The sequence below is a fragment of the Leptonotus elevatus genome, chromosome 12 (genome assembly GCF_054856555.1).
Source record: "Leptonotus elevatus isolate MCC_2025b chromosome 12, RoL_Lele_1.0, whole genome shotgun sequence".
In the NCBI taxonomy this organism is placed as follows: domain Eukaryota; kingdom Metazoa; phylum Chordata; class Actinopteri; order Syngnathiformes; family Syngnathidae; genus Leptonotus; species Leptonotus elevatus.
Window position 1 is genome coordinate 19,379,531 of NC_141250.1, and position 26,564 is coordinate 19,406,094.

At 40.6% G+C, this 26,564-nt stretch overlaps 2 protein-coding genes across 4 annotated transcripts in view; one reads left to right on the top strand and one right to left on the bottom strand.

Annotated features, from left to right (window-relative positions):
- Nucleotides 1–2,665, bottom strand: part of sema5ba (sema domain, seven thrombospondin repeats (type 1 and type 1-like), transmembrane domain (TM) and short cytoplasmic domain, (semaphorin) 5Ba) — an 87,000-nt gene extending 84,335 nt beyond the window's left edge. For 2 of the 3 annotated variants that reach the window (XM_086090951.1, XM_086090950.1), the window contains exon 1: nucleotides 2,455–2,665. The gene's annotated coding sequence lies outside the window, so the exon portion shown is untranslated. The remainder of the gene's footprint in view (nucleotides 1–2,454) is intronic. The other variant, XM_086090952.1, reaches the window with a different exon arrangement.
- Nucleotides 2,666–4,028: 1,363 nt separating this feature from the next.
- pdia5 (protein disulfide isomerase family A, member 5) overlaps nucleotides 4,029–26,564 on the top strand; it is a 32,841-nt gene continuing 10,305 nt past the window's right edge. Inside the window, exons 1-12 of the mRNA XM_086090953.1 lie at nucleotides 4,029–4,159; nucleotides 10,647–10,773; nucleotides 12,270–12,357; nucleotides 17,512–17,595; nucleotides 17,680–17,725; nucleotides 18,626–18,718; nucleotides 18,993–19,053; nucleotides 19,404–19,471; nucleotides 20,147–20,238; nucleotides 22,523–22,594; nucleotides 23,607–23,743; nucleotides 26,398–26,468. Of these exons, the coding sequence (XP_085947079.1) occupies nucleotides 4,094–4,159; nucleotides 10,647–10,773; nucleotides 12,270–12,357; nucleotides 17,512–17,595; nucleotides 17,680–17,725; nucleotides 18,626–18,718; nucleotides 18,993–19,053; nucleotides 19,404–19,471; nucleotides 20,147–20,238; nucleotides 22,523–22,594; nucleotides 23,607–23,743; nucleotides 26,398–26,468 (1,005 nt within the window). The 5' untranslated portion in view covers nucleotides 4,029–4,093. The remainder of the gene's footprint in view (nucleotides 4,160–10,646; nucleotides 10,774–12,269; nucleotides 12,358–17,511; nucleotides 17,596–17,679; nucleotides 17,726–18,625; nucleotides 18,719–18,992; nucleotides 19,054–19,403; nucleotides 19,472–20,146; nucleotides 20,239–22,522; nucleotides 22,595–23,606; nucleotides 23,744–26,397; nucleotides 26,469–26,564) is intronic.

Below are 26,564 nucleotides of genomic sequence, written 5' to 3' on the forward strand. Positions count from 1 at the left end.
CCGGTGACAAAAACAACACTAATCCGCCGTAAGACAAGCGGGTTAGCGCTCTAACAAAAACAACCGTGTGAGACTCCACACGTGTGGATAATAGGGACGGGAATAGTTAGCACAATAGCTTATATGTAGCCTTGTTTTATACATATATTTCCGCTGACTATTATTGCTGCTTTTGTTCAAATTCCCATCTATATTTGAGCTTTTTATTATCATTCACGTATAGTTGTCACTGCACTGTTGATAAGTTAGCATTGCTAGGCTACGTAGAATGCTGCCGACTATTCTTGCTGCTTTCCTTCACATTCGCAACTGCAGTAACAGTATAGTACAATATTCTGTTTGTATCATGTAAAGTTGTCACTACACTGTTGAGAGTTAGCCTTGCTGGTGATTTTTTTTTTTTATGCGACATACAATGCTGCTGCTGAATATTCTTGCTTCTGTCCACATTCAAAATCCATTTAATTCATGTACAGTGAGTCAGTTATACTGTATAGTACTGTATTTGTTAAGGTACAGTTGTTTATTTGATTAATGTCTTTTTCCCAAATAATAATGCTGCTGCCTATTTTTGCTGCATCACTTATATACAGGTAGTATCCATTTATATAAAGTTTGCTATTCAGGCCCGCAGTTATTGTATTTATTGACAATCAACTCAACTCATGTATGGTGTTTTATGTTACATACCACACTGCTGACTATCATCGCCACTTTTTGTTCACATTCACATCTGCACAATTTGCATCGACTCAAGGTTTGCCATTCCCTTTCAGATGAATATGATTTATTATTGATACATATCGCCAGAAAAGTGCTGCTGACTAGTCTTGCTGCTATCGCTTCTAGTATCTATTTAGTTTGTGTACAGTTTCCATTTGAATCTGCACATTAATGATACTGTTCACATTCATTTCTGTGCGTAACGCATCTATTTATTTATGTAGTTTGCCATTAACATCCACATACAAAGTATTTATTGAAACATTTACATTTTTTATGCTACATACAACGCTGCTGGCTAATCTTGCTGCATTAGACATTATGTAATAGTTGCCAGTGTTAGTAAAATTACATGACATCTGTTTAGAATTTTTTTCTTGCGTGATAAGCACACAAAACCAAAAATATATATTTTTATGAATGACTACATCTACAAATTGTGTTCTCATGCATTGAGTGTACAAAATAATTAAATAAATAAAAAATACTCTTTAATAATCCTTTCAGTGATAAACATATAGCCAGATGATAGAAACGTTGACAAAGTATGACAAAATATTAAGTACAGCTACATAACAGATTTTTGTTTGCTGGTGAATCAATGCAATGCATAATGGTAATCCATATTTGTATGCGCCTTTTACCAGCCTGAAATGAACTAAACAAATTCTCCCCATCAAACAAAGTAATATGAACAAAAAATAATAAGACGAATATCTGCTAGGCTGCACTCGAGAGCCATTTGAGCGTTAATGAATAATAAAGGCCTCTTCATTAAAGGCGCTCAAGCAACAGAGTCTCAATTAAACAGCAAATGAAAGCGCTCCTTTAAAAAAAAATTAACCTGCTTACGCGCTCAAGCCTGCCCAGTGCAAAAGAAACACATTTCACATCTTTTATCATCTTCTCTGACAGTGGAAATAATCCACAAAAGACAGCAATCAACAGTAGCAATGACCTTTTTGTGTGTGTGTTTGTCAACCTGCTCTGCAGCAGCCCAGCTCACCTGGCTGCTCAACACTGCCCCCTGTCGCCCTCCATGCTCCCTTGCCAGCCACTTCAACACTTCCAGCAACTATTTTCCTTTGTTTGACAGGTCCAGAGGAAGAAAAACGCACTTATGAATGAAAATAACATTAAATAAATAGATTTATAAGGGAGAATCGTTTATGAAAAATGACAAACAATGCTGCTTTCTATGCACATGTAGTCATAACAAAGATTTGGGCTAAAAATATGCATTTCTGCTTACAATCAAAGTGCATTTTTGAATAAAATTAACGCTAAATAACGAGCTGTTGAAGCGAGAATCACACGTGAAAAAAGGACTACCAAGGCTGCTTTCAATGCACAAGTACTCCCAGCAAAGGTTTGTGATAAAAACATGCTTTTTTTTTTTTGCATACAATAAATGCATTTAACAGGCCCTACAAAGGAATTTTGCAACGGTTTTCAAGTGTGTATTAACAGCCTTTAAAAGCGTTTTTCTCTTTGCTAAGTTTTGGGGGTGTCCACTCGAGTGAGGGCAGCTGCCACCCACAAACAGCCCTCTTGATGGCGGGATGCAACGTGAGTGGAAATTCAAAAGTGGAGCTGCAAACAGGTCTCACGTGCAAGACGCACAATTGATTTTAAAGTGTTGCAAGTTCGAAAAAATCAGCAGCACAAAGCTTCAACCACAGCAAAGTGCCGCACCAAAAGTGCACCCAGCGACAAAGATCCTCTGCTTACCTTCTCAGATGTTCCTCACGTCCAAGAATGATAATAATGACGCTAACAATTTTGATAGTGGAGGTGGGTCCAGAGAAGCGGTGCGGTCCAGATTCCGTGTCCGCCCAGAGTGTCCCTCGCTCGGCGACCTGCAGCGGAAGACTGCGCGGAGCTCCTCCGCGAGCTTCGGACCAAACCACCTCAGTGAGGATGGTGGGGGCCAATTTGCAAGGCGCGCGCGTGCGGGGAAGTGCTGCGCGTGCACTCGCAGAACAGAATCGCCAAGTGAAAGGCGCGCCGCGTGCACGCGCACACCTGAGAGGAGGGGAGGGGGACAACATGACCTCGTGGGAATTTTGACGTCATGTTGTTGTGCACCATGAAGCGAGTCTCTCTTGAATTGAAATATCAAAACAGTCGTTCAGAATATACTAAAAAGTGTACTTTAGTCTATAAATTAGATTGTATATTATGCATATCAACAGGTTTTTACGATAACTGTAGTCATCTATATGTCATCACTGTCTATCGTCTACTTCACATTTTGCACTGATTGTACAATATTGTACAACCTATTACTGTAGAGCCTATCCATCCATGTGCTGTATAAAAATACGCTATGAAAATGACTCTGATATTGGACTGTTTTGTTGTTAATCAGAGTACTTTTGACAAGTGCTGACACGGAGCTCTAAATCATTAAATGCAAATGTGTTGATAGGCACGGATCCTTTTGTGTAACTCAGAGACTGCTGTCGTTGATGAAAGTATCAATAAAATATGATTAAGATGTACGTCTTTGCTTATATTGACCCCAGTCTTGTGCAATTCGACACATTAGGGGTGGTAAATATCAGAAAAGGTATATAATAATTAGAGAATTAATCAAGTTTTCTCATTAAAAAAAAAGTTGTAATATTACTTTTTTTTAGAGTAAGAGAGAAAGTGAGAGAATTGTTGTTTTAATATGTAACTTTAACTTCTCAGGCATTCAGAAAACATTCAAATGTGTAGTCAAGTCGACAAAAATTATTCAACACGTTAGGTTAGGGTGTTTTGTTGAACCTCGACCTGGCAAGAACCGAACCTGGATGCAGATTACCTGTCTGAATATGGAAGATTTCAATATATATGTTATTAATTCGATCGTTAAAAAAAACAATCCTGTTTTAGATATATATTTTTACACTTAAAAAAAAACATTTTCTATCTATAAGCTCTTGAGAGCTTAATTTCAGAGGTACGTCCGACCCGAGACACTTAATCGTCTATTAATCAACACGGTAATATCCCAGTAAATTACAGCGTGCTATTAGGTGAGTACTTGCTGTCAAATAGACTCATTTATTTCCTCCGCCTGCTTCTAATCAGACCGAACAGGAGGAAGATGTGCTGATAAAGACGTAATTAAAAGTTATTCACTGTCTCGTTAATTTGCTTATTACTTTCTGAGAGGCCCAGTGTGTGTATAATTGCCATTCAATGTGCTTGCAAAACAAACGCATCTCTTCCATCTCCTAGTAACGACAAGAGGATGGCAGGTGGGCCGAGTTCTTGTATACGGACTGCGCTTCCCAGAGGGCCTTGCGCGCCGGCTCCGGAAGAAGCCGCCGAGTCGAAGCTGCGCATGCGCGCCTAGACGTGGCAACGCAGCGGCATCATGGCCTCTCGGAACCGCTACGGGAGTCGGGTGAGACCGGGGAAAATGCTCGGCTTGCTGCTCCTGGTGAGTACCGGGGTGCTTTTTAAGGTTTTCATTTCATAAATGGCGACTGCTTTATTGGGTGGTACTTCACATGCGACCCTCGTTATTTAATGACGTATTTCCTGTGAAAGAATCCAGCTTAAGCTAGCCTGTCAGTGGAGAGAAGGCTAGTTGAAGTTGACAAGCTGGACCCAACTTGGTGACCGCATTTCAAACGCTTGTGGCGGGTTTGTGGTGCCGGGAGAGCCGCAAGAAGAAGCGGCAGTTTGTGTGGTACTTACGTCTCGGGTTGACGTGTGCTTGGCGGTCGCCCACCTTCGACGAGCTAGCGGGGAGGTCATTACAGCATACCTGCAGCGTTAATTGGACACTTCTCATTGTGCATTTTTTAGGCGGGAAAAGTACTACTTTTTCATCTTTGATGGGGAATTTGCGAGGTGGGCTACGAGTAATGTTTGCACTTATTCTCTTCTCCCTTTCCTGTTTTTATATTAAGTTATTGAAGAAAGGAGGAGTTCTATGAAGAAAGCTAACGAGGTTGGTCTGAAAGTAAGACAGGGAGAAAGGTGGACGATATGAAGGATGAAAATGAACGGTAATGTGAGCAAAGAAGGGAAATGCAGAGGATGCAGGACAGGAGGAAGGATGGCGGGAGGGGAAAAAGCAAACTGGAATTAACAAGGATGATGATAAAGAGATGGAAGGAAGGGATTGGGAGCATCATGGTCGGAAGGAAGTTGCCAAGGTTGCCTAAAAGGAAGGAAGGAAAGTAAAATGACAGCAAGGATGTCAGATGTCTATTAACAGGTTGATGGCGAAGGAAGGAAATAAACAAGGACAAAGGAAGTCAGAAGGATGAAGCGAAGATGAATGAAGGCAGGATCAAAGGTAGACGAAACTTACCAAGATGTTATGAAGGGATGGAAGAAATGATGTAATGAAGAGTAAGGAAGATGAGACAGATGGTAGGAAGAAAATGAAAGGCTCTAAAGTGAATTCAGAGATTTATTTCCTGAATACACTCTACATGTTTGAAGATAATTGCTGAAAATGTGCAGCCAATACTTAACTATGTTATACTGAATTTTGGAGCCATAGCATTAAACTGCTTTTCACTATTTCAAGTTTCCCAATTTGTTGTAATTTTTGTCTGGCACAATTGCAACTTACTTTGCGATAATTACTTAGGCCATTTCTATCACTAGCAGTGGCGGGCAATTCAATTTCCAAAGGTGCCACATAGCATTTACATGAACAGGATATTTGGGACTGATTGCCAATCTGCGATTTAAAAAATATATATTACCCATCACTAAATGGAGCAGTATGTTTATTTAAATGAGTTATTTCTTTATTATATATTTACATGTATTTATTAATTCTTTAAAAGTACACAGTCATACAATGTGTAATAATGAACATTTACATGTAAATATGACAGATTATAGTTGTTGGCTAGATTCTATCTGTAGTCTGTTGGCAGGGTGTAACATTTTAACGGACTTAAACTGTTAACTGTTGTAGTGTACTGTTTATTGAGCACTAACAGAAGTATTCACCAACCATTTTGCAATGCCCCAGAAGGAAAGTAGAGGTTGAAATACCGATACCTGGTATTGGTACTTGCTCATCCCTTGTTAGGATGCTTCCTGGACGCCTCGCTGGTGAGGTGTTCTGGATACATCCCAGGAAAGCGTAGTTCAAATCATCATCAGATCAGAGTGTGTGAATAAGCAGAAGAAAATGGATGGATGGATTTTCTATAGTACTATTATGGCCTAATATTTTAAATAATCAATAACTTAAAAATAGACTTCAATCATTTCTGTTTCAGCGTGGGGAGACCAGTAGACCATCGATACAAAAACAAATAATTATAAAAGAAGTTGCTTTGCCGTTATTAATCAAATATGAAAATGACCCATAAATGTAATAAAATGTGACACGAATCCTGTTCCTGCTTTTACCACCTTTTGTGTTGCCTTCTGCAAACATGGGTGGTACAAGGGTTAGTGTGTACCGTGTCCTTTCCAGTGTGCGTTTATGTGCACACTCGTGTCATAATGACTGACTTTGTACTCGCGCTTGCGCACACATCAGGTGTTATGGTGTAAAGAAGTTTTAGAGCCACGTTAGAAAGAGAAAACTGATTATATACTAAGGGGATAAAGCTGTGTTCTTATGAGAGGGGGAAAAAAAGTCATTTGGGGTTGGGTAGGTCGTAATATTGCGATATTAAAGTCATATTTTTAAGTGTCGTCATATTTTTTCGTGAGGAAAAGATGTAAAATTATGAGATTAAGGTCATATTTTGTTAGAGGGGAACGGACATAACGTTAAGAGACTTTTTTTCTGAGGAAAAAAGTCATTCTATGAGAAGAATTTATATTTAATTTGGAAAAATGTTCTAATAAGAGATTAAATTTGCATTTGATTTGCGACCAAATGTCAATTTTACAAGAAGCTATATTTATTAAGAAAAATAATAGAAGTATGGAGATTAAATGTGTTTTTTTTAGTTGTTTTTTTTAGAAGCAGTCTTGTTTGTCATAAATTACAGAAAGTTGCATTTCATTCAGCAGTGTACAATTTTTTGTCTTTCCAGTTCGGTAGGTAGGTTCTTGTGGAGTTTAGCTTTGGAAACTCCACATAGGTGAAGAGGTATAGCAGAAGTAAGTTGGCTCTGAGACTCATTATTCAGAGAAGGCAGAAGGCTCTTATCAAATTCCTTCGTGATTTGTTCTGATGTACTGTTTTCTCCACCGAGCGTCTGCCTTTGATTAAGCACATTTGTCACAACAGATGGAGGACGAGATGATGCTGCGGGGCAGGGGCGCAACACCTGCTGCCCGCTCCTCGCTGTCTCGTCCCACGCCACAAACCCTACCTGCAAGCGCATGCGTCACTGTTGGGATGCTCGGGATTTTGTCATCGTTTTGAAAATTCAGGCTAAGAAGCCAGTTTCAGTTAGCAACGTGAAATTTGGGAGGCATAATACAAACGGGTTGTTTTACCTGCGCATGAAGTAGTTCTCTCAATTAAAAATGAAAAGCCTATTATTAGTCATCTCAGCAGAAGAGGACAGTGGCTGACTTTTTCAGACCTCTGAGAAGGGAGATAGTTTATTTTTAAGGGATCGGACGATCACGGATCCCCCAAAATTAAGGAAATCGGTGCTGATCAATCGGCCGTCCGAGTAATCGGTGCTCCCCTAATTTTATTGGGTCCTTTAAATTTTTTTGAAAATTCAGCCCCTGACGCCAGTTTAACAAAATGTGGTTGTTATGTCTATTACAAGTACCGGTAGTCATGCAAAAAAAGTCCAAGGAAGTCATGCCCAATAAGACACAGGAATTCAGCCACTTTGTTTTGAAGCAGCGATTTCTGGGTCTTTTTGGTCACTTCCAGGGTTCTGTTGAATTTGTGAACATTCAGCTTATGAAGGGCAGTTTAACCAAGCAACATTAAATTTGGTGGACATGTCTCATGCAGAAAATCATCCAGGTTGCTTTAAATCACCAGGATATTTCAGATGTTTCCAGGGATCGTTCAAAAATGAAGTACTAGATTTTGGCTGATTGCTACCAGATTTGAAGCGCATATTATATACCAGACAGATGGGGATGCAAAATTGTGAGGTGTTTTATATGTTGTTAAGTGATTGCATGTGGGCAGAGCGTGATGGTGAAGTTTGATGATTTGCCATTAAACACCAATCAATCACTAATAACTCGGCTCGTGAATGTTTTCAAAATTCAGCCCCCGAAGCCAGATTCACTGATCAACTTTAAATTCGGGAGACGTGTATCATGAGTAGACATGCAAGAAAGTCTCAGAAAACCATGCAGTAAATAAAACACACAGCAAGTCCGATTGCTACCAAATTTGGTGTTTTCAGATTTTTTCCCCCCTGTCAAACATTCTTCTATTGAACTTAATTTCTTTCATATTTATCATATGACCATCATGATGCATATCAATTTATTTCCCCACACTATGCTAAAGAATAAATCAAAAACTCAGTATTTGTGCTGTGGTGATGATTGATAATCCGCTTTTTCGCTGCAGAGTGCAGCTTGTGTTTGTCATGCTGCCGTAGTCTGTACAAAGCGCGCCTCACTCCATCATCACGCAAATGTTTGTGTTTACACGTACTGTATTGAGCGCGCCGCACGTCCGCCTGATGGTTTGATAGCACTGTGCGGCAGTGTGTACCTGCTGTAAGACCAACACTATACACAACCCCATTCCACTGATGTCTCTTGTACTGTGCGACTCCGCGGTTACGTGCAGTCAAGGGTTTTATGAGTGTTTACTCGTACGCTTTAAACTCGTTGTTAATGCAGACATCAAAGGCAGCTATCAAGTTCATGATCCAGTGGATGCCACTCAAGCTTGACGTTTCGATAGAAATACAAAGTTAAGTCTAAGCCCTAAAAGCACTCAATTTCACGTCTTACTCGAATAAATGGGACACGCTGATACAGCCTCTGGATGTTTGATCGCGTGTCTTCTGATGCCCTCAGATTTAAAGATATACCGCATACTCCTTGAGTTTTATTTCAAAGTGGAGTTTAATGGGAATGGCATCGGCACAACAGCAAGCAGTAGGAATGTCGCAGTCACATTTTTCTGCACTGATTACGCTGATTTTGAGTACTGTATCACCCGATCTTCACCTCATCAAACAAAGCCACCGAGGCACAATTTTTCTTGTCATTCTCAAAAAGTTGAGAATTGTTATACTTCTATTTGAAGGTAAGTTGTTTAATTATGTCACATTTGAGAGAAGAATTTGTTATACAAAAACCGAGATCATGAACATCATAACTCGTCAACCCCAAAATCCCTGTTACTTCGTCGTGGGTGCGTTCGTAAATACGCTCCGAGTGCAATGCTTCACGTTTTGGAAACTCGAACGTTGTTCAAATGTGCCAAATGAAGTACCGGAGCTCAGTGCAGTACAATGAAAGTAAACATTTTGAGCATGATATCTATGTTAAGGATTGTTTTTAGTTTACAATGGCTTGCCTTAACCAGAATCCATCCCAAGACTACTACTACTAGTTCTTCTTCCTCTTCTGCTTCTTATCAACCTCTACTTCGCGTGAATTCAACTATCGCGGCGATCATGGAACGTATCTCGCACGAAAAGTGAGGGAACAACAAAATACAACACTAGCAATAACATCATCTTTTAATATTGAGTTTTAAAGTGGGCAGAGAGAGAGGAGGGACAACAAAAAGCAATAACATCTGCTAGTACGTAAATAATTTGAAAGAGGGTGAGACAAAAAAAGACAACGAAAAGCAATAACAAAAAACGTCAGTAGCAATAACAACACCTTTTGTGACTTATTTCTCAAGTGAACAACGTGCCTCGCCAAGAAAACGGTTCTGCTTCCTGTTGATCTTGTCAATAAGCTCCAGTTCTGAATATGCCATAAATCAACAAGCAGCCCAGTTGGTCATTAAAAAGAAAAAAACGAGGGCGATAGCTGCAGGTGAAAACTCATCAAGTCCAACTCTCGCTCGTCATTTGCCATCTAAAGCGCTTCCCAGCATGTATAAATAGCGACTCGGCCAATTAGAGTGCACACGGTTACCTTTGCTGCCTCTGCTTCTCATCTTTGATTAAATTGTCTCTGCGTGCTGCCGTTCCCACTCTGGCCATTTGCCGCCATTTGCCGGGGCAACTTGTTTGAAGTCCCAGGAAGCTAAAAGATGCACTCTTTTAGCGTCATTGTCTCGCAGCGGTTAACTACTCACACCAGGAACAAAATGTGCGTGCCTGTGGGGACAGGTGTGTTATTACTTTTCATAGTCTGAAAAGGCGAAAATATACCCAAGACAAATTATTGGGATCTTTCCGGATGACAATAACAGTGATGTCATGTCATGGCATTGTCAGCTAGTTGATAAGATTGTCCCATGAGATTAGCCTTCTGTCTGAGTTATGATAAAGGGGATTTGTCCAGATAATAGGGTCCGAAACAGGTTGGACTGACAATCATAAATATGTTCAATATTTACGACCAAAATGCTTTGTGTGTGTGGCTGACTGTCGAACAACAGAGAAGTGGTGAAACAAAAACCATTCAATCTGATTGTGTTTTTTATTTTATTTTATTTTTTAAATTAAAGCGGGTTACCGAGATGGCAAGAGGTATTTCTACAGCAAGTTTTGCCAGCATCACCATTTTACAACGATTCCAAATATTTTAAGATTTGAAAAAATCCTTCCGTGTGTACCAGGCCCAAGATATGCGGAGGAGGAAAAGTAAAATCAGCTCAATGGCGTTGGGTTTGATGTCAGCAGCTTTCTTCCCGCTGACGTCGCTTTCGCACTACAAATCATGACCACGCTAATATCGTTATTTATCACGGGGGCCGCTAACGGGATCCGTATTGATTTGAGAAAGCGGCCGGATCATCATTCCCGGTGGACATTTTTCCTGGGTATGATGCACAGTTTTTAGTCATTTGTCTTTATGTTTCACATCACCAGGTGTTGCTAACATCGGTGCTGGATGCGGTCAAGGTTTCACCCCTTATAGAGAAGGTCAGCGACCACAAAGACTTGAAGAAATTGCTCAGGACAAGGACCAACGTTCTGGTGCTCTACACTAAGACAGGTAGAGAGTTTGGTTATTGTTCAAGCCTGTAGAGGAATTAAAAAAATAAACTCTTAGCCTAGACCCACTTTAAACACCGTTTCCACCAACAATCAATACCATTTTTTCCTCTTGATTCAAAGCACAGAACTGATTTGAAAGGTGAGCTGTCCCAAGATGGTGGCTAACATCAATAATTCGGACATGGTAGACTAAAGCAGTCCGACAAAATGTCAATTCTGTGATGTAGCATGTCGCTGCCTCTTATGCTACAGTATTGATACCTATATCGTTAAATATCAGGTCAGCCCAATGGTAATTCATCCATTGCATATAGTACATGGTTGCCTCTCATATTGTGATGTATCATGATACTGTTGGTATTTTTGACAAAACCTAAAATAATACATACATAAAGTCTATTGACCGACCTAAATGAAGCAGAGGTTCTTGTTTTTTTATATTGTTTTTTCAAAATTGTCGATTGAATTTGATTAATTATTAAGCCCTAGTATGTACTAGGGCTGGGCAATTATGGAAAAATATTCAGCATGATTATTTTGACTGATATTGAGATCATGAAGAGGATTGTTTATTGATTTTGAAACTTAGTATTTACTCAGCTACCCCAAAAAAAGAAGAAAATAATCGAATACTTGCCCAGCCTTAGTAAATACTGTTTTTCATTTGATTGTTTGATATTGTGATGTATAGCAGGTGGCTTCTTTTTTTTTTTTGTACCGTTCAGCACACAACCCCTATAACAAGTTACTGTTGGCAAATTATCCCAATATCGTATTTTGAGTTCATCTCCGTTTTCCATCCCTGTTACGAAGATATTGTAAAGGTTTTCTTCCATTATGTTGATTATTTGTCATTGGGTATATAGGAAAAATGTTTGCAATAGTATCATGAGAAAATAATACTGGTAAATGTAAAGTATATTGAGAGTTACTCTGGAATTCCCTACAGGTACATAGATATTATGATGTATCTCATATTTTTCCGATTCAATACTGACATTTCTTGTCATTGTCATTATTGGTATGATCCATTATGACAATTAAGAATTTTATTCATCATGTGCATAGATCATATCAATGAGTTCAGTGGTAAGTCTTACAAACACGATGAGACAAGCTGCTATTTTAGCAGCCAAGCTAGTAGCTAACCAGGTGTCTAAGTAGTCGCAGTGAATATGAAAGAATCCCATTTCAACTGAAGTCGTTTTTGGTCTTGGTACAACTCATATTCGAGTAAGCCGATCTCTTCTACTGAAGAGTTCTCTGTATCAGCGTCCAATCGTCCCCATCTTCCGTCTGGTCCTCACCATTGTATAACTGTTGAAAGCTGATGTAACACTACTCCAGCTAGTGAAAGACAGGAGAGCCTAAACCCCTCAACCCAAACCCGGCGCTCTCTTTCTTCTTCACGACGGAGGTCCCTCGGTAACTCAATGCTTCTTTTTGGAATGGGAGCATGTCCTCAGAGGCTTCTTCTTCTTGTCTGGCTCACAGCTACATCCAGCGACGCCTACCTGAAGCTGCTGTCTGACGTGGCCCAGACAGTCAAGGGCCAAGGCACCATCGCCTGGGTCAACTGTGGGTATGTACTTTAATGATATTACCAGGTTTTTGCTGGCTCAAATTGAGGCAGATGTGGTACCATTCTAGCTCCAACTAAAGTATTTATGCACATTTTATTGTTCTTTCATGTTTTCCATACATCATATATTATGCTACAGTGCAAAATAAAACTACTGTTCGATACATACTGTTAAACTGTAGAGTAATGTATGCAAAAAGCTCATGTCAGAAACAGCAAAAATGGTGAAACTTAGCTGTGTTTGACTGCTGATTACTAAAGAACTGAGAAAGGTAGAAAAACTAACTTTTTCCTGCGATGAAAGAAGATAGTTTAACCTTTATTTTGGTAGTTCCAAGTTTATATAACTGTCATTTGAACATTTTGCTCTGTTGAAATTTCTCCTCCGTCGCCATCCATCTGCACAATTTACCATTTTTTTCGGCCGGTGCTACAAGCCCGCGTTGACAGGCGGTTTTTAAATGACTTGATTGCCTCGCACCTGACAACTTAGCGTGAACATCTGCAGCTTCCTGCCAGAGTTTGTCTCTTTGCTGTCAGCCGGGACAAACCTCAGAGGACGCCTCATACAGGGGCAGGATTGTCGAGCATAAAAGTGGTTTCCGTTCAGAACTTTTGGCTTTGAAGATGAAAATCTTGTTTGTTGAGGTCTTTAGGATGAGACAGTGAATGATTGGGCACTTGGATGCAGTTTAACTGCTTTCTGCACTTTTTCTAGATTGGATTTACGTACAAGCTCCAAGCATCCAATTCTGAGTTCCGTTGCGTTCCGTCTTCAATTCCGCTTATCCGGGGTCGGGTCGCGGGGGCAGCAGCTTTAGCAGGGATCCCCAGACTTCCCTCTCCCCAGCCACTTCAGCCAGCTCCTCCGACGGGATCCCAAGGCGTTCCCAAGCCAGCCGTGAGACTGGCCAATTCTGAGTCAACTGTCTATTTCAGGGGTGATCAATTATGATCTGTTCTTTGATAAGCATAACAATACAGTGGTGACTTGCCGTCACATACGAGTGACACTAGTTAAGAGTCATTCCAATGTGTTTTTCTGCTTTGAGTTTTAAGCAAAATTGGCACTTTACATTTGGCAATTTTAGACCAACAAAAGACTTCCTTGGAATTGACACTGCAGTAGAAGGGACTTTTTGATTTGTGGCTCATTTACATGAGACTCACGAGACCCGCCTCCTTCTTACTTTTCCTTTATGAAGTTCATTTTTTTATTATTATTAAATGAACACCATAATTGCCTTAAATTTGATCCTTAAAACCAAACCTCATGTATTAAAAATGGCTATAAATTTCTGTATTTTCCCAAGTTCACTTCGTCCGTTCCTGGTGGTCTTATTGAGTGAATGAAGTCTTAAATTTGATGGATGAGGTCTTCAAATTTTTGCACCCTTAAACCTGCATTTACTGCATTTATAAATTTTTATGGAAAAGCTCTCTGAACCAAGCTTATTTTGCTCTGTACAATCTCCCTCTTGCAAGGAATAAACTAGAGCAAAATCGCTCTTATTGTGCTTTCATCCACTTACCGGTATCCACTTATTTCTGGTTGCAAAATCGAGCAGTCAGTTGTCGCAGTCACACTTCTTTCTTTTTTCCTTTTTCTTTTTTGTTCCCCCTTTGAGGTAGATGTCAGTTGTCTTTCCAGCCCACACTTGTTTACATTAAACACATGTAAGATGTTACTGAGACGCAGTTGAGAAATTGGCTTCCCATACACCTGTCATGATCCGACTTTGACGTGCTGTTCTTTTCGCCTTTTGCTGGCTTTATTTTATGTTTTTCCTCCCCGCCTGTCAAGTCATCATCCGCTGTCTGAGCGGAAAAACAAAGAGCGTATCATCAAGCGAGAAGCTGCCAGGAAGGAAGCGACTTCCTTTGAGTCGCAGTGAAACGCTCCCTGCTTTTACCCTTAAAGTGAGTCATGTTTGACTCTGTGTAGGAGGTTGCCGTATTCTTTTCCCTCTCCAGCAATTCCAGCAGAGCCTGGCTCACATTGCCCCCCCTCAGGGGGAAGCTAAAACGAGCCAGGTCCATCACAGTGCCACCCGCGGTACTGTCGGCAAACACTGCGCCGTCTGGCATATGTGGCCCGCCGTCGCAAATGGAGCGGCTCCAAATGGTAGCTCGGGGTCTGAGCTCGTGGCCGGCAGACAGAGCGAGAGAAAAAGAGGAGACGGCGAATGGCGACGTGACACAAATCAGCCGTGCCAGCAACGCCAGTCCAAAGTGACATACTGAGAGCAGATGACCAGGAACTTGCTTGTTGGCCAAGTGGCATCCAATGGTGAAATGAATGATATCATTCTGGAAGCTGCACTTGCTCCAAAGGACGGTCATGTGTGCTGAAAGGCGGTTATTCATCATAACAGCCGGCACAATGTAAATGGTACTTTGCACAATAGAAATACACAAACAAAAACTAGAACTAATCCATAGAGTAAAGAAAATTCACCACGCTTACCGGTAATTGCACATAGACGCGTAACTATCATATAAATGCTGTTATTAATGATAAAAGCCACTTTGCACAAAAGAAAGAAACAGAAAAAGACTAGAAGTACTTGTGTTGAGTTCCACACGGACACGCACGTGCATGGTCACAAAAAAAAGCTTTGTATATTTAAATAAGATTGTGCTGCTGGCCACTGTGGCCAGATATTCAAGGAACCTCCACTTTGCACAATAGAAGCAAACAGAACAACTATAAATAATGCACGCTCCAAAAAGTCTATTTCTATTGTGCAAGGTGCTGTTAATGAATAACTGGCAAGATGACCCATCACATCAATCATAAATGACCGAGCGTGCAATAAACACATCTGCTAGATATAATCCATGAAGTCCAGAAATTCTCAATTACTAAAGCTATATTTTAAAAAGTCTGGCACGCATGCGAGTACGCCCCAAAGTCGCAATAAGAACCTTGATGGTCTGTTACAACTAACGAGAGAAGGCAGCAGATGAACAGGGTACAAAATACAGGTAGATGCTTTTTGGCTGTTAAGCTTTCTTCAAGCTTTTACTTGACAAGTTGCAGATGAGGTAGATGTGACTCATAGGTCACTTGTGCCATTGTCACCTGTGTATCAAATTTAAAACACCAGAGGGCTGGAATGAAAGAACACAGGATCTCACTGTATCTGAAAATCAGACTTTTTAGAATCCCCCAATTGACATGTATGTATGTTGGACATTAAAATGGATGCTCTGTCCAAATCAGTGTGAAAGACACACCTGCTCCTAATGCGTCCGGGCCACTGTGGCGTCCGTGTAAGATGGGCTCGCTTATGAGCTTCGCTTTTGTTTGTCACCACGCGTGTTCTGTTGTGTTATTGAAGAAGCGGTGCACTCAGTAATAGCATGTGTAGGTGGCGAGGATGCATATTTATTGTCGTGACAAAAATAAGCCACTTAATTTCCGGATAGTGCGCACACTGCACAGCATATAATATGGCAACCCACCAGCCACTTCATGAGGTGCACCTGTCTAATGTAATCCACATACAAAAGCTTCATTAAAATGTCTGCTTTTATGCAGATAATAATGCTCACTTCTTATTGATAGAGGTAGAAATTACAAATATACTTTTAAAAAAAACAACAACAGTGTTTGTTCAACCAGAACAAGCCATTTTTAACACTTTAGATTGGTCAATAAATTGTAAGTAAATAGATAAAAATAACACCCACGCATGTGGAATGACCAATAGTGTAGATTTGTGGAAAAATATGAACTTTACCAAATTGTAATGTAGGGAGGTTTCAGCCTGACACCAGCAATATAGCAGACAAATGGGTGACGCTAAATTGAGAAGCCTTTGAGTTTTGGTCGTTGCCTGTGGTCATGAGGATGGTGACAAAGTTTGATGACTCTCCATTAAATAAAAACTCTCGTAAGGTCTACAAGCTTGACAGAAGCCTCTCTTGTGAAATGTTTGCCACGCCCTGAAGAGATTCCTCGGTGCCTCTCACTGGCAGAAATGTACAGACTCAATTAAAAATGTCAAAATATAACAAACTAAGGGGGCTGCAACCCCTATTGGCTGTTTCTGCAACATTTAATACAAACTAATTGTCTGCTTGAGATACTTGGCACGGCCGCCCCTCAATCCATCCGTCTTTTCTCCAGCTAGTTGTCCTCCACAAGAGTGGGGTGATGTTTTTAAGCCAGCAACTGTTTGTTTCTCTCTCAGACAAACGACCGGGGTTGGTCCTCGTGAGCCGTTTTTCATTTACTTATCGTGAAGTATTTTGGCCTGAAGTTCGCCTGCTTCCATTTTCTTGGCATCATAAATTACAATCACGTCTCTAATTTAGCAGGCGCCTTTGTCCACGGCGACTGATGAAAACAAGTGTGTGCAGCATATCACAATGTTGTTTTTTTCCCTACCGCACATTGACCAAACAATTACCCTGCAGAAATGAACTCAAAAAGTGCAATTAATGAGCATCGATGGTGGTCACAACGCAAATGGAATCTCTAAGGTGGAACACAATCTGTTCCACTGTTTGGAAACAAGTTTTCCCCAGTTGAAAATAATAGTGATGTGGCTGTTCCCGAACAAACTCCTAAGGAATCTGTCCAATTTTCACTCAGTTTGAACCGTGTACATATGACAAATGTATGGCACTTGATTGCAAAAGTTGGTAATTTGTTATGAAACAGGAAAATTCCTCTCTGTAGTGCTAAAACATTTTGCACCAGCATTTTTTGTTGATTTGCTACGAAACATGAAAATCCCCCTTGGGGTGTTAAATATATTAGCATCTACAATTCTGCACCAGTGCGTCCAACACAAATCCAATACGCATGTCCATCATGACAGGACGCACCGACAAAAAGTCGGGCATTTTGTTTTGAAGCTGCTGTTTTTTTTTATTTGGGCCATTTTCTGGGCTTCTTGATGATTCGTCATGAAACGGGAATGTCTCATAACTGGGCTCCCCAAGCTCCAATCTTGAACAAAATTGCTGTTCTCCATGGAGAAGAAAATCTCAGCGTCACGTTGGAAATTTTTTCATTGCACCCCCTAGTGGCAACAGGAATCGGCCAAGAAAAGTACGGCTGTTATCAGGGTATATTTTAGACAGATGGGCGATGTTTAATTACCAAGTATGTGAGTGTTTTTTTAATGTGGTCCTCCTCAGAGACTCGGAGGGCCGTAAGCTGTGCAAGAAAGTCAAAGTTGACCCCAGCTCCAAAAGCAGCGCTACCGAGCTGCTTCATTACAAGTGAGTCGATCTGGGACTCTATAATTACTTCTCTTATAACTTCACCGCAGAATGATTGTTCACTCCACTTGTGCATTTTTACAGAGATGGTACCTTCCACACGGAGTACAACAGGCCTGCCACCTTCAAGGTAAGCAGTGAGCTTCGGGACGGTGGTGCTTTGCACAATAGATGCATCAGTGTTTTAGTCAAGTGCTGTTCATGAAGGACATGACAGTCATATGGTATGAATATACTGTAGTTAGAGGTACAGACATTAAATATGATGTGGAACCTTATAGGTGTATGTTACATATTAACTATGTACATATGGTACATTAGAGGTGTATCGACATAATACAATGTAAATGTGGTACCTTAACTCATTAACTCCCAGCCAATTTCACTGAAGCAATCCCCATCGCTCCTGGCTGTTTTACTGGATTTTGACAGATTTTGCAAGGCCCACAGAATATTGTGCTCTATTGCTACAAAAACACGGAACCTACCAAAAGAAAGATTAGAGTCTCTTCTTTCATAAGGACAAAAAAAGTTTCCATTTTGCAGCAATTAGCATTAAAATATAGCTAAGTTTCATCATTATTCACAAATCTATTTAGAGCTTTTTTTTTCAACATGGACCTGGTTGCTGGCCATTTTTGTAATAACTACCATTTCTTCAACCGTTTTGTACAGTTGAGAGGCTGCGTCAAAGCCTTCTGTATGTTCTAGCATAAAAAAAACAGACACAAAACATTTAAAATAGAACGTATTTATACATTTTGGGGAGCAAATGAGTTCAGAGGTCTTCGCACAATTATGTAAATATGCTACATTTGAGGTGTATAAATATGTGAATATGGTAGATAAGGAATACTTAATACATGTAAATGTTGTATATTACAGGTATAGACACAAAATAACGGATAGAGAATAAATGTTAATTAATTTAAATCATATGAGATGTGAAAGTTGTGCACTAGAGGTGTACAGTATACACAGCAAAATACAACATTGCTTCTGTCTTCAATGTATCTCATCTATCTTTCAGTCCATGGTGGCGTTCCTAAAGGACCCCTCAGGGCCTCCATTGTGGGAGGAAAACCCAGAAGCCAAAGATATCGTCCACGTAGAAACAGAAAAAGTACGTTTCAAGGACGCCCAAGGAGCATTTTGAAGAAGCATTTATGATTTTATTGGACACTTCCAGACAGGTCAAATGACATTGTAACCCCCCAAGGACCCTCACAGCAGTTCTTTGAGAGCAGGTCATGTCTGAGCCCGTCTGGAGGCTTGCTGACTGCCTTGACAGTGTAGTGCTGTCTGATGAAAGAGACATTGTTACAATTGTGATGGTTTTATTATGTGGTTCTCACATACTTTTTTCCCCCCATACGTTTGGCTGTGCCCGTTTGAAGGACTTTCGGAAGCTGTTGAAGAAAGAGGAGAGGCCGCTCCTCATGATGTTCTATGCGCCCTGTGAGTGTTGCGCAACAACCTTGGCAACTTTGGGGGGGTAGAGGGTGTGTGTTCAATCACATTGAAAAACGCTTTCTCACATGAAATACAACCATGAAATTTCGTCGGCATGTCTACATTCCTCCTCCATCGTGTGGGTTATTTTTCCTGGCCACCCCCGCAATTATGTTAAATAAACCCTAGGCATGTTTTTATTGCGTTTGCAATTTATTAAGGTATTTAAACTGACTTTTAAACAATACAAACACATTTAGCAAATACATTCCGATTGCTAGAAAATGTGTACAATGTTTTCAAGACAGATTGGCATCAAGGTGTATTCCCACTAAACTCTCCTTGGCCTTTTCCAGGGTGTGGCGTGTGTAAGAGGATGCAGCCCATCTTTCAGCAAGCTGCCACAGAGACAAAGGGCCGATACGTAAGTCTTCAATGCCCTCTAATTATTGAATCAATTTATCTAAAGTTAATTGTATGGATCTTGATCATATGTTTTAGTGAATTCACACACACACTTACAGTAGCTGTATTATTGTTACTATTTTGGTCTTATTTGGGTGTTTGAAGCAGCAGTAGCCACAAATATACTCTCTGCTACAACATAAGACAAATATGTATTGTTAAACTAGCGATTGCTCCTCTCCTAGAAAATTACATGACGTTGCCATCCATAATCCATGGTTGTCTTTTGATTTTTAAATATATATTTTTTTACAATATTTCAGAAGCATTAAGCCTTTCAGACCGTGAAGAAAATAACTCACCTTTCCCCAACAAGCTGCACATTGTATTCTTTGAAGTTTCAACCATTGAGTGATGACACTCCTTTTACCTGAAAATGAGCAAAAAATAACTGAAAATATAATTTTTGGGGGACACACAATAGCTTTATTGTCTCAGCATTCGGTTACTGTAAAAAGAAAAGAACTTTGCAAAAGCAAATTTTTGGTACTATTCTTGTATTACAAGTGGACATTGAGTAATTATACCTTTCACTCTCCTGTGATCAGTGGCATTGCAGTTATAAAAAAAATAAAAATACTATACAAAAGTTTTGGTTTTCATCTACAGTCTGTGTGTTTTTTTTGTTTTTAAGGTTCTGGCTGGCATGAACGTGCACCCGTCCGAATTTGACGGCCTCAAGCAGGAATTCAACGTTAAAGGCTACCCGACCTTCTGCTACTTCGAGTGAGTGCTCGTGGCTTCCTGAACCAGTCAGTGATTGTGAGGCGGCAGACGTGTCGAGTCCAGTTATGACTCCTAAAAGAATGGCCTCTTGTCTGGCATCTTCTCTGTGTTCAAAGTCGTCACAGTGCAGCTTGAAGGATGTTAAGTGTACCTGAGTGGTGGATTCATTGAGGCTGACAGGTGTTGCTTGCTCCTAAAGTGTTTATCTTCTCACAAATTTCAACACTACTATGACCTTGCTTTTGGTGTTCTTGACTAAAATGACTTGAGACATTTCAAGGCAATTCAAGATAACTTTAGACAAACTTTTTTGGGGGGTTGATTAAAGTGCTCTCTACACATGAACTCTGACATTTTGAAGTGTTGAGACAGAGTCTAGACCAGGGATAGAGAACCCTGGTCCTCGAGAGCCACTATCCTGCCTGTTTTCCATGTCTTCTCAAACACAGCTGACTCAAATGATCAGCTAATCCGCAAGCTCTGTAGAAGCCTGATAACGATCTTGTTCATCAATCAGGTGTATTGATGGAGGGAGACATGGAAAACAGGCAGGACAGTAGTGGGGTTTCCATCCAACCATTTTTATTCAAATTTTCAAGAAATGCGAAAATAAAACTGAATGGAAACGCTAGAAATTCGAAAAATGGGCCCAACATTTGCAAAAAAGTTTTTATGCTTGGAGGGGGGTGGATTTTGAAGAGTCTCGAAAAAAGGAAAATGCGAATTTTGGCTATGGAAACCGGTTTTACGAATAAACGTTGACAAGACCGACGATACACGTCGCACGTTTTAACCGGATATTGTCACAAAGCAATGGCGGACGATAAAAATAAAGTATGTTTGGGGGGGGGGGGGGTATGAATGAAACAGAAATCCTTATGGAATTAATTAAAGAAGCGAATATGAATATTAATGCAATTTTAGATGGGTTTATCAAGAATTACTAAAGAAATCTCATACGGCGTCATCTCACGCCGCAGTCGCTTCCTGTTCTTCTTCTTTTAAATTACTGGTGGATCACATCTCCATGGTGTATACCGCTACCCTCTCAATATTTGCAAAAGAAGAATAGATGGAAACGGGCATAAGTCACATGTCCGTTTGCGCATTTTCAGTAAATCCGCTTAAAAAATTCTAAACAATTGGATGGAAACTCCACTAGTGCCTCTCGAGGACCAGGGTTCCCTACCACTGGTCTAGACCAAATATTTGAGGAGCCAAGACAAAGTCGAGACCAAGCTGACCCAAAAAGACTTATGGAATATCCGCACCAAAGTGTTTGTTGTCTGACCAAGGTCATTACCAGGCATCTGTTGGTCTGCTAGTTAATTCTCCTCCATGGTTGCTTTGGGACCCCACCCCACCACCCCGTAACTCGATTTGCTCTCCCCTCCACCGCCACTCGGGGCGTCATGTGCCAGATTCATATGTTGACTGAGGTTGTTAGCAGTGTGCAAAAGCTTAATCATCCCTATTTCCACATTAAACACCCTCATTCCATCCTGGCCCTTTAATTAGATGAGGACTGATTAAGTGCTTGTGGGGTGAGCCATCTCATGTGTGTTTGTGTGCATTGTGTGTTTGTAGACACTCGCATACACAGTAAGCAGGGGGGGGGGGGGGGGGGGCACATTAACAACAGTGCCTTGCCAGCTAATGACCATGCCAGCCCAGTGGCTGCAGTTTAAAGAGCATCTCGCTGATAAAACAGCAGCTGATCACTTTTGGGCTAAAGCGCTTTCATCAGCTCCGGAGCTATCGCAGCGCTGCACCTGCTGCGAGGACGCGTGTTCGAGACTTGTTCAATTTACTCACCTTCTTTTATGATGAGGAACACTGGAGCCCTGTGCTGGACTTATTCGTTTGACATATACTGAATCAAACATGAATGGAAAAGCTGACCAAACAAGCCAATATTTTGCTGGTGTCAGGCCAAACAAAACTTTGTACCTCCGAAATCCTCACTTTTGAGGGGAAAAACGGCACGTTTGTTCATCCATTAATGTTGCGTCATCAAAGTCAACAAGTCATTTTAAACACTTTAGATATGTCAAAAATTTGTCAAAATGACACCTTCATGTGGACTGACCAAAAGTATCACCCGAGCCTGGTGGGCTGCCAGGCTTGTAAAGCACTGAAGGAAACCCTGGGTATCATTATTTTCTTATAATTGTGGTATTTCATATAATATGACAAGCCATTTTGCAAATGTTTTTTTTTTAAGTTATACAAATTGTCAGTCTTCATTGGAAATAATAAATGTCAAGTTTTTGGTGTGATTTAGGAAGGGCAAGTTCCTCTACCATTATGAGAACTATGGTGCCACAGCCAAGGACATCGCAGAATGGCTGAAGAAGTGAGTAGTAGGACCTCCACTATTTACATTTTTAAGAAACATCTGGAGTTGATGCGTGACACTGTCGGCACTGTATGTGAAATATGCATGTGTGCGTGTGGTAAATATCCTGTGCTTAATGCTTTCACGCGTATGTGTGTGAGGTTGCACAGCTGTTGCCGCTAAGCACTGAAGGTCACAAGCGCTAGCATCGCTATAAGCTGTTTTATATTGAACACATCAGGTTATGCTTATAACAATAATAGGTGTTACTTTAAATGGCGCGCATGCATGTGAGAGAGAGAAATTATTTTGTCTGTGATTGTGTGCTTGAGAGAGAATGGTGTGTGCATGTTACCGTTATTGTGTATGCATGCGACAGAGGTAATTATTGTGAGTGTATGTGAGAGAAAGAGATCATTTTTTGAATAGCTCTATGTGAGAATTGTGTATTTTATTATAGTGTGTTACAGTGTTAGATAATTATTAGAATTTAATGTGTAGTATATAATTGTTGGATTTGCGTGCGTTTGTGCGTGGTAGATAATTGTTGTGACAGAGAGAACTGCCTCTGATAACCTTATTGTGTGTGTGTGCGTGCGCGCGTGCGTGTGTTACTATTGTGAATACGTGTGAATAACAAAACTCTGTGTGCCTGTGAGATACAGTGCGTGTGCATGAGAGGTCATTTGTGTGTGTGTTTGTGTGGGCGCCGTGGGCCATTGTGAAATAAATTATTGTGTGACAATTGCCTGTGTGAAAGAATTAAGTGAGAGAGTGCAAGAGAGAGAATGACTGTGTGTGTAATAGTGCATGGAGTGACATGTGTTTATGTTCATGTCCAAGTGTTATTGGCAGTGTAAAAGTGTGATGTCATCTAGGCGGATTTGTTTCAGGCAGGGTGTGTGTATTATGCATGCGTTTGTGTATTGTGCTTGTGTGTGCGACATTTTGGTTCAGGCTGGACATCTGTGTCTGATTTGCACACACGCACACGCACAGAATCTCGATTTAAACACTTTTTTTTTTTCAGCCCTCAGCCAGTACAGCCAAAGACTCCTGAGGTGTCCTGGTCTGAGACAGATTCCTCCGTCTTCCACCTGACGGACGAATCCTTCGATGCCTTCATGGAGGAACATCCTACTGTCATGGTCATGTTCTACGCCCCCTGTAGGTATCGCACAACACTTCACCACCATCCAACGCAAATCATTCAACCACATGCACATTATTCAACAGTATATTATTTATTAAATGTATGCCTCTAAAGTTGCACTTGGACAATCAAAAATCAGTTCTGCGGTCTAACTAGTTGGGCATAACACGGATAAGGATTTGAGATCGTAAATATTGAACAAGTTTAACATTTATGATTGTCGAGCCCAAAAACTTTCTGGGTTAATCGGGCAGGAAATTACTCCTAAAACACTCCAGAATAATCACTATCAACACACTCCACACCATGTTGTTATGATGTTAAAAATCTTTTGACCACATGCATAAACATAAATACTGAACAGGTTTAACATTTATGATTGTTGTCTATGACAGTTTCCTAGAACAAATGGGGGGGAAAAGTCAGTTTGAACATACAGTACACCACATGACAAGATAATCACTCTTAAACTCTACGCTAAAGGATAATCATGCTTAACACACCTCACACTATAGGATAATCACTTTTTTTTAAGAAAAAAAAAGGATAATCACTCTTGACGTTACTCGCACAACACAAGATGTAAAAAAGTCAGAGACTACGCTATAAGGATTAGCGATCGTAAATATTGAACAGGTTACGATTGTCAGCTTGACAGTTTTTCACAAAATAGGTGGAGAAAAATCTCTTAACACACTGGATAATCACTGAAGAGAATCTCTTCGAGACATCCGGCAATCGAGCCTTTGTTCACTTCGATCGCAGGGGATGCAAAATGCTCAAATTTAGCCAAATTTTCTGTATGCGTGTACCTCACTTCTATTATTTCCTGATCGTACGTAACCACAGATATCTGCTAAATGTGTGAGCTTGCATGAGAGCGCCCCCTCTCTATTTAACACACACACACACGTACGCAGCTCTTCTGGCAAATGCGTGGCTGTCATCGGTGTAGATTAATGCTTCTCCTCCTGCCCGCCATCATCTTACATTTTCTGTCCACCTCCCAGTGCAAACAATCCTGCTCGGCCAACGAGGTCATCACTCTGCGCATTACGACAAACAACTTTGTCTTCTGCCCCGTGGCTCCAAAAAGCAAAGTTTGACACTCTTCTGTCCCTTCTTGTTCCAGGAGTGGTTGTTTTTTAAACTAGACAACGTAAGAACATCCCGACACTCACATTTTTTTCATCAGGAAGCCATTAGTGCTGACTTTTTTAGCAGTAACTCATTTTTGTCCACTTGGCAACATGCATTGCTGCTGGGAGCACACAGGAAATGACTTCAATTTGAGGATTTGATGCTATTTTTATGCATCATTTTTGCAATAATGTCTGGGATAGACATTTATTTCAGATTCAAACTGCGATATAATTGACTTTTGAAGCCAAATTGAACTTTGCAATCAATCATATTATTTCAAAACTTTCACCACTTAAATTAATCTTAAACTCAGGCAGTCATTGAATAACATTTTAACATTGTCATACCAGTGTGAAAAGGAGTACAACAGTACACTACTGATGTCATGTAAAAGATTAAATAAAACGCTCAAGCCTATAACTCACAGCTAGCATAGCATGTCACATCATCACTTGGTGGTCCTTCCTGTCAATCAGCTCAAATGGCTTTCATGGAATATCTAAATCAACTTGATACAAGTGTCAAAAGAAGCAAACGTGTCTAATACAGTATATACGAGTAGGGGTAATAAACATCTCAAACTCACGCAAATGAAATAACTGCTGTCACGTTAAAACATCACATAAAGCACTTAAACCTAAAACTAGTGGCTTGTGTGAGAAGCTAACGTGGCAGCCGATAATCATCGTATATTAACATTAACTGTATATGTAATGTCTTCGTTAAAAAACACATTTTCAAAAATAGAAAATGTTTTATATCAGCATTTGTGTTGTTGTGTAAATAGAATAAAATGAGTTTTCCATGTCGGAATAAGGTTAAGAAAATGTGGAAAAGATGTTGAGACGAACAGATTCGCTGTATGTTTTACAGAGAACATTTGCAATTAGTGGAGCACTAGTGTAACTTTTCAGGGGCGAATGTGCCGTGTCTGTGCGGGTTCTCTATTGATTTTGAACAGTGTGCTAGTCGAGGAATAGGAAGTGCTCTTTGGCCACAATCTGCATGATCGCACGCCTGGCAGACTCGTCCCTCCGCGCACGCCGGCTGATTTATAGCCTGCACCAGGGCTGAAGAAAGGAGGCGCTCAACTGTTTTGACAAGGGCAATTTAGCACCTTTGGAAATGTACCAATTTACTTCCACGCGGCGGCGGAGGGTGTCGCCATCAAACAGCCATACATCTTCACCAGAGACATCTTGTAGAGGCTGCTCGCGACAAATATTGTGTGCGTTTGCCGGGCTCATGCTCTATTAAATGCCTCGGATGCTGCTGTGGTGTTTTTGCAGAGATTTACTGAAAGGAACAAATTCACGCACCCTTGCGTTTTGGCAGCTTTCCTCATCAAGAAAAGTTTAGCCCCTGGACTCCCAATTCGATGCAGATATAGCACTACATTATATTAGGTGGCCTTTATGTATAGCACATGTACACTCTGCCTGTTACAGACAATGCAATGTCTACATGTACACCGTCTTTCTGCTCGGGTCATTGAATGAGACATCCTGTTGCAATCTTCCTTCAGGGTGTGGCCACTGCAAAAAGATTAAACCAGACTATGAAGAAGCTGCCCAAATACTCAACAAAGATCCAAAGGTGAGTTTTTTTTGTGTGTGAGTATGTGTGTGTGGTGTAATGTGGCTCTGATTACTTCCTCCCCTCCCCTCCCCTCCCTGCTCTAATCTTTGCCTT